Source organism: Argentina silus (genome assembly GCF_951799395.1).
Source record: "Argentina silus genome assembly, chromosome: 7".
NCBI lineage: Eukaryota > Metazoa > Chordata > Actinopteri > Argentiniformes > Argentinidae > Argentina > Argentina silus.
This window is the reverse complement of record NC_139661.1, coordinates 8,142,062-8,150,848: the sequence shown is the minus strand read 5'-3', so window position 1 is coordinate 8,150,848 and position 8,787 is coordinate 8,142,062. Positions and strand designations below refer to the sequence as shown.

At 44.9% G+C, this 8,787-nt stretch overlaps 1 protein-coding gene across 1 annotated transcript; it reads left to right on the top strand.

The window, feature by feature from the left end:
• Positions 1–224: 224 nt before the first annotated feature.
• On the top strand, positions 225–7,561 carry rab35b (RAB35, member RAS oncogene family b). Its single transcript, XM_083672798.1, has 6 exons — positions 225–506; positions 3,069–3,119; positions 3,301–3,424; positions 5,867–5,991; positions 6,122–6,246; positions 6,497–7,561. Exons 1-6 carry the CDS (start codon positions 455–457, stop codon positions 6,623–6,625), a joined length of 606 nt encoding a protein of 201 aa, XP_083528924.1. The 5' UTR covers positions 225–454; the 3' UTR covers positions 6,626–7,561.
• Positions 7,562–8,787: the final 1,226 nt, after the last annotated feature.

The window sequence follows — 8,787 nt, the reverse complement described above, 5'->3', positions numbered from 1 at the left end:
AACTAAATGAATATTTAAACCATAAACTGAGGTTCTCTGGTTGCAGTCAGTGCAGGTCTATGGTGTAGAGTTATTTAGCTAAGGAACAAATGGAAATGTGCCAATCTGAAGTCAAGTGCACCCTGAATCAATGGGCTCGAGTGGATTTGTGGACCCACGACTTTGTCGTGAGTCTGCGCAGTGAGCTTGGGTCGCGTAGGGTTGGGTGCAGTCACTACCAGAGAAGGAAGCGGAGTTTCCGGCTATTTGCAGCGGAGGGAGAGGATTGCTGACACCGCGAAACCCCGTGAAAAAAGCCGCCGGCTCGGGGGCAAGCAGTTGGGCATCAGTAGATATCATTCTCATTCATACCGGGGGCAGGGCTGGTGAACTACGAGCCAAGGGTTCGGGCAGCAAGTCGAGAGGAAGAGCAGAGTAACGGCAAAAAGGCGGGGGTGACCCACCAACTACCGGCATGGCCAGGGACTACGATTACCTCTTTAAGCTGCTCATCATCGGTGACAGTGGTAAGCGAATGCCGGGGATGCGTGACGGGAAATGGGCCTTATTATGTTTTTGTGTGAAGAGTCGTAGAAATGTAGGTCGAGGTTCAACACCTAATTTTTGACACATTCTCAAATCAACGTTTTTGTTACGGAGTCTTGTTTTCAAGATGCACGTCAATATCTTCGAGCAATAAGAGAGCGATGACAGGGCGGAGGTTGGGGTATCGCAGGGCTGGGCATGTCAGCCGATCAGGCCGGATATCGCTCGCTCACGACCAGGGTAGCTCGCGAATGGTCTGTGCCTTTGAGACCAATTCTATTCTAAGAATTTCAGACATTTGACAGGGCTAGCTAGCGATGGCACAATATTATGATTGTGTAAACATGCGCCTTGTAACTATAGCTAGCTACATTTTTCTTGTAGCTAAGTTGTTAGCTAGCTGGCTGGTGTTTTGAAGTTGATAGCTAGCTAGTTAGCTGTCAGTATCAGGCTATCCTCTCTTGAAGTTGTCAAACAACTGCTCTGGTAGTGGTAATCTGCAGTTTATGGATAACCAAATGTGACCTCCACCTAGTTTATCTGATTTGGCGTGGCAGTGCAGTTTTAAAGTCTATTTTGCATCACTAACAAGTGCTTAGCAAGTAATTGCATGCATGGAGCTATGCGTTCTCCCCTTGGCTGACAGTGTGATGGGATAGATTAGTGTATTCACATTTTGTTACATGCAAATGTAAAGTGCATAGGTACAGGTGTAGGTTCCTATGTTCTGCTGTTCTTCAATCACTTCCATTCAATAAGCCCTGATTGATTAGGCCTACATATTCCTTAGCTATTTGATTCCTTAATAGAAATAAAGAGCCATGAAGACTTTGTACTATTCCAGAATAAAAAGGCATATGCAGAACAGACAGACATGTGATTGGCTTTATGCTGTTATAAAGATGCTTGCGTACAGGCGAAAACATGTTACAGCCTCATAAGTAACTCCACAACCACAATCAATGAGCCATCATTCTTCGGGATCCCTTTGTCGGGAAAGGTCCTTGCATTCATTGACACTCCCGGTCCTGGCACTACCCCATCAGCTGGCTGATCACAATCAAGGCAGCACAGCAGCCCCCTTACTACCACAGATACACAGGGGCCAGTGTCCCCTCAGCTGCAGCCTGGAATCAGTATTGGCACTGCTGCTCTCTGATTATTCAGGAAAGATTTTGCTTATTGTTGACTTGGGCAGGGATAATGGTAGATGTGAGTGAATACCAAAGAGTAGATGTTCACCACAGAATCCCATACAATGGCAATACCTTCAGAAACTGGGCTGCATTGCTACGAGTCAAATGTGCCATTGGACTAAATTGAAGGCTGTTTTACTGGTTAGACCAGAGATGGACAAGCCAGGTACCAGGGCTTTGATAGGTTTCACCTTGATGTGCTTTGTTCGTTATCATTGTCAATATCATTGTATAAAGACTGAATGACCAGACTATCCAGTTGGTCCTCCAAAACAAAAGCTTTTCCCTGGCTTACAAGAGGGCCTTATTAAATGGTAGTCTAATGGTTGATCTGTTATGGAAGTCAGAGACATTGCCCCCCTCATGAGACACCCAAAGGGGGCTATATGCAGTAGTGTCTCGAGCTTCTGCAGACCCAGGGGCTCTCTGTGTGTGATATGCATCAGACAGTGTGAGCATTGCCAATTGCTTAGATTAAAGACAGCCATGTTGTTCTATTGTGCTATTTGCTAAGCAACCTATACATTCACATGATCAGCCTGTGATGTGGTTTTTGATGGCCTGCTAGTTGAATGGATGTTCTACCCACAGAAAGGCCACTTTCTGCTGCTTGTAGCAGTAAGTAGAGCTGTGTCTGTTGGACCTACAAGACAGGGATCAGTGATCAGAGGGATTTGTTTTCTGATTGGCTTTTAAGTCAGGACTAATCAACCATAGGCTAACATGATCACGTTACACATAACTAGCAACTCGTTCCTCTCCCTGGGTCGTTAATTCATCTCTGACATTCAACTCCTCACCTGATAGTTAGAGAACTCTGAGAGGGTGTGAGGCCCAGGTCTATCCCATGGCTGTTTACTAGCCTACTGATGTTATGATCCGCACCAAACCACCACTTTCTAGTCATGATTATTGACCTGCTATAGGCACTGACTAGTTAATCATTTCGCTGTTACTTTCCTAGTGCAGCCATCTATAGCCTATATTTGCCATGTTGTCAAGGACGGGATGGCTCACATGTACAATAGAAGAGACACATCAGCCTAGTTTTTGGCTTCTATTTGTCCACTGTTATTCCTCCTGGCTCCTGGATTTGTGAAAAACAAACCAGAGGAAATCTGATACATCCTTCATGGTTAGTCATATATTTACAAAACATGACCAAACGCAACAGAAATTCAAATGCTTTTGTTCAACCTACTCGAAAAGCCTCTAGCACTCTAGAATCCTCTGTGTGGTTCCTATGGTGGTAAGAAGTGGTGCAGTTGTCTTGATAAATCTGTGGTGTTGCTTGTAGGAAGCCTTCGTAACCTTGGCTCTGAACCTGTCCTTTCCTCTCCATTTTAGGAGTGGGGAAGAGCAGTCTCCTCTTGCGATTTGCAGACAACACATTTTCAGGTAAGAGTTAATTCCACTGCCTTTAACTTACTGTTGGGTCAGCTGTAGCTGGTGCAGATAATTGATAAAGTGGAGCTAGACGCCTTATTTTTTTAATTTTAGATCAGCTGTCTCTGTCAATGTTAAATTTGTTATTGTGTGTGTGTGTGTGTGTGTGTGTGTGTGTGCGTGCACGCTGCAGGTAGCTACATCACCACTATCGGAGTGGACTTCAAGATCCGGACAGTGGAGATAAATGGGGAGAAGGTGAAACTGCAGATCTGGGACACGGCAGGACAGGAGCGCTTCCGCACCATAACCTCCACGTGAGTAGAGACAGGAGACACGCACACCACATACCCCATGATCCTCAATGCATGTATGACTGCCATTTTTACAGTAAGATGCAAGTCAAATAAATTTGATTAATTGCTTTTGAAAGCAGAGCTAGAGTAGATTATAGACCGTCTTTAAAGATTATTTGAGCAAGTCAACCAGAATAACTTTCAGCTCTTTTTTGGAACTGGATGGAATTCCCCACAGAATGCAAATTACAGATGTTGGTCACGGTGGCTCTCAGCCACTGAGTACGACACCACAGCAAAGGTTGCTGTGACATGTCTTTCACTTGGGTTTTGTCGTGCTACCCCTCGGATGTGTAAAATTTGTGCCAACTAGAGTTTTTTTTTCTTCTTTCAACAGTCCCTTGTCCTTGCTCTCATTCTCTCATTTTCTCCTCGACCTGTGTGTACACCAGGATGTTTGACAGCCAATTGCTCATGCAGTGCTGGGAGACAGGCATTGTAAAGTGTGTGTTGGAATATAGGCATTGCCTTTTTATCAGTTGCGTCACTAAGGCAAACGTTCTTGGATATTCTGGTCTGAATTAATACTCGTTTTGTCGAACGATGATGAATATTTCTCTCACGATTGAGGCTGTCTCAAAGCTGTTGCGGATGAGTAATTGTGCTCAGCTTCATCCTGTCGCATCTCTTTAATGAGAAATATGCATCGATGACTAGTCAGTGTTGCTGAGCAAGAATGCTGTCAGGTGGCGTGTGAGCTAGCAACCGTCCAACTCTCAACGCTCAGTATGACATGGATTGGACAAGCACAGCACAGAGAAGGTAGCTCTCACCCATTAGGACCTTGACATGGACTGAACAGCACTCTGAAACTATTTGGCAGCCATTGCTCAGGACTGTTTTGACACAGATAGTGGCTATAACTGAAACCTTGTGGTTTGGCCATTTCACTCAACATTGACGAGACAATTTCTACTTCACTTTAGTGGAACAACAAAGGTGGAGATTGCATGCAAACCTGAGCAATGCAGACGCTTCAAAAGCCTCTGGCAAATAAAGCAAATCCCCCCCCCCCCCCCCCCCCCCAAGAAACAAAGCTCATGGTTACCTCCACAGAACAGAGTCAGCGTGCTAACTGAGGGAACCTGTGAGAGGAGGTAGAGAGTGCTGGCTTGTTTTGGCTGATTGTTAATTCTGCAGAAGTAGAGTGGCATGGTGCCTCATTAGGTCTAACTGAATTTCAGGATAGAGATCACCCCAGAGCCCTGCATGCTGGAGTGGGAAACCCCACCTCCGCTGGTCAACCCCGGGAGGGTGTGGTGTGTCTGTGTGTAACCATATGCCCGTCTGTCTGTCTGTCAGTCACAGTCCAATAGCTGCCATATGTGTGTGTGTGTGTGTCTTTGTTGTGGACAGCTGCCTGTGTATGCAGGGTTGTGAGTCTCTTCACTGACGTGTGTGTGTGTGGAGGGAGTCTGGCCCCCATGCCTGCTGTGCGTTTGTGGTTCTCCATTCATCTGTGCAGAACACCCCCGATGCCTGGCCCATAACTGCTGGGCTGTGTGACAGACTCGGACAACATTGCATCCCCACTCTGTCAGACCAATGAGAATCACTGGACACACACACACACACACACACACACACACACACACACACACACATGCACGCACAATAGGCCTGTCAAAGGGCTCTTTGTGTGTGTTTGGCGCAGTGCAGTTAGACTAGGGATGCTCCCTCTCTGGGGCCTGTCAAACTTTTTCAGACTCTGGGTGCAGGTTTTCATGAATACTGTGGCTGTCTTCATCTCGTCTCTGTTCTCAGGACTCTCCTCCTTTCTACTCATAGGAAAACTGTTATGAGTGTCTGCTCCTGTTTCCTACAAGCTGCTGCCCCTCCCTCTCTCCTTCCCTCCCTCCGACACGCCCCTTCACTTCTCGCTTCCTTACTGGATCACCACAACTATGAGGGATTGTTGAAGGCTGTGAAACATGCCAATTGTATGTTGGATGTACAGATACGTGTGTGTGTGTGTGTGTGTGTGTGTGTGTGTGTGTGTGTGTGTGTGTGTGCACAAAGCCATTCCCTCACTGATCTATATACATTTATATAGATCCTGGCCTTCCCATCCTTCTTTGGATGGTGTTGCAGCAGACAGGAGTTTACTGGACTTCAGTATTTCAGTTGCTTCTGGCCATTAAGGAGTATAGTTTCAGTCTACCAGGTCAACCAATAGGAGGCATTTGTCCTCTAACCAGGCCTTAAATGTCATAGGCAGTCCCTCTTGCTCTTTTGTTCTTTTTCATATTGTTTTCTCTCTTTTTCCCCCATCCCTTGATTGGTCTCCTATCTTAGAGAAGCCCTGATTTCTCTCTCGTTTGAGCTCCCCCTGGTGGACATTATATGTTAATGGTCATGTGTTGAGAAGGCTGACTTGTCCTCTCTCTCTGTCTCCATCTCTAGATACTACAGAGGAACGCATGGGGTCATAGTGGTATATGATGTCACGAGTGCCGAATCCTTCGTCAATGTGAAACGATGGCTACATGAAATCAACCAGAACTGTGATGACGTGTGTCGAATATTAGGTGAGTCCTTCTGTTTTCAGCCACCTGACAAATACGTTGTTGTTGCTTTAACTTAACCCTTTCAGTTGAGCAGAAGAGAATGCCAAATGACCTTTATCTTAAACAACCCCCCCCCCTCCCCCTCCCCCAGTGGGAAATAAGAATGACGACCCCAACTCCAAGGTGGTGGAGACGACTGACGCACAGAAGTTTGCAGAGCAGATGGGCATCAACCTCTTTGAGACGAGTGCGAAAGAGAACATCAACGTTGAAGAGGTACTTCATTGTTCAGGGACATTCTAATTCTAGTAGTGGAATGTAGAGGGTATAATGATGCACTTTCTATGGCATGGGGCTTGTTGTTGTAGCCAAGCGTGATAGACTTAGAATACAGACTTGAATACAGATCTTTTTGTATCTTTTGATTTGTCCTACTGTTTTATACCAGATGGATATTCTTTCAGTGAAAAGCCTTATGGTTGGTTCCTGTCTTTAATCCCTTTGTTGGTCTCTGTCTTCCCTACAGATGTTTAACTGCATCACAGAGTTAGTGCTAAGAGCCAAGAAAGATGTGATGGCCAAGCAGCAGCAGCAGCAACAGAACGACGTGGTCAAACTCACCAAGAACAGTAAACGAAAGAAAAAGTGCTGCTAGCGAACTCAAAGCCACTCACAAAGACCAGCAGCGTCTGCTCCAGAGAACACACACAGGATGGGACTCCAAGCATCTAAATTAAGACAAGCTAAAGATTTAATAAATATACAATGAAAAAAAAAAAATGAAAAGGTCCCCTTTGGACAAACAAATCATGAAGACTTAAAAAAAAAAAAAAAAAATGTACAGATTTTATTAGAAGTCAGATCAAGTTTTATTTGGAATTCAGCAGATGGGCAATATTTAATAGAGGTCCTCCTTTCTTGAAGGATCTGTAAGCTGACAAGCCGCCATAATGCTCAGATTTCTATATACATATACAAATATTCTTACATCAGTATCTATTTTCTCCTTCTCATTCCACCTCACACGGGACATAACAACTCAAGTGAAACTGCACCTGAAGAGGAGGACTCACTTTTTTTGATTTTTCTTTTTTGGGGGGTGGGGGGGTGGCTAAGGGGTTGGTTTTTGGAACAGGGGTCTAATGAAAAGCTGGTATGGGGAAGAGTTCTCAACCTTTGTACATTTTTCTTTTAACTTTTCAGACACCTGTATTTACCATGGCTCATGCCAACAGATCATGAACTTCTAGTTTATTTTTGTCTGTTTGACTTGATCATGATGGGGGGGAAAAAAATCACGAGGATGATGATTGATAGGCGACCTTTAGCAACTAATCCAATGGACAGAACTGGTGACTTCTATCTTTTTTTTTTTTTTTTTTTCTCTTTTCTATTTTTTGCCAAGCATTTTTCTCTCCCCTCTAACCTCCAGTAGTGTTGATGAGCCAACAACCTATTTTTAGAGTGATGGTCAGAGCAGTGAACCACTCCCATGACCCTGGGATACCAAGCTCTTCCATCACCAATCACTGCAGTCTTATTGTGCTTCAAGTTTGCTTTTAAACATTTTCTTCCACTTTAAAAACAAAAACAAATGATACTGCCAATATGTTAGAATTAACAAGTAAGACGCTCTTTGGCTCCCCCTTTTGGACTATTGCCATAGAGGCCCTCTGGATGTAGTAGAGTCTGAGGTAAGGGTAGGGTGCAGGGTCCACTGGAGGTCCTGGTAGTCCTCAGGGAGAGCCCAGTGTAGCTCTCTCTCCAGCCACACTCCAGCCCTGGGCCTCTCTCTGCGCCCATGTACCAAACACCCTCACGTCAGCACCTATCACAGCTATGGACTCAACCCCCCTTATTTTTGGTCACTTGTGGGGCATTTTCTACGATAATGGACTTTTATCATCAGTGCAGTGCCAGGAAGGTGTTGGCAGGAAATAAGAGGTTTATTGTAGTCAGTGCAGTGACCCTGATCCATAGCAAACTGTGATTAGCCTATTGTGTGTGTTCAGCACGTAACACTTTGTTTGAAGGGGTATGTAAGGTCCAAATCTGACATGCATCTAGTGTTCATAAACTTTCAAGGAAATTCAAGCTTGCAAATCTTCTTAAATGTTAACAAATGTTTATGTCTGGTGTCATGTTTTTTATCTATGACTCGTTGCGATCTGGTTACCCGTTCAACTGAAGTGTTACCATCCATTGTTCTGCTTGACTGAAAGTATGTGGCCGTGCAACAGGTTCTTCCCTGAGGGTCTGGTAGGGGGGAGGGGGCCTAGCCCTAGTGACGTAGCAATGGGAGCCCTGGCCTCAACGCTCATACACACACCTGTGCCCTGAATACCTCCCCCTCTCTCTGTGTGGACGGTTGATAGAGGCTGAGGTGACCATGAAGTGAGTTAGCGAGGTCGCTGGGGGTGACCCCCACCAGACAACCACAGGGGCACAAACATACAGTGCAGTGGTGCCGCAACCTGAGCGCTGGGCAATGCAACCAGGCAGTGGAGAAATGGTATCAAATCTCAGACTGTATGATTTCTATTCATTATGTGTATGTATATATAAATATATTTGTGTGTTTATATTCAATATATAGAACATACACACATATTCGCACACACAATTGTGCATGTATTGACATGCCTTGTGTGCTATGGTTGAAACACACTTATCAGCTGTGGTTTGCTGTACACTGGAGAAAAGAGATGTACTATTCATTTTTCCCTACATGAATTTAATCAATAATAAACGTTTTAAAAGAATAAATATTTGACACATAATGACTGATCTCTTTTGTCAGTGATTTGAGGCTTGGTC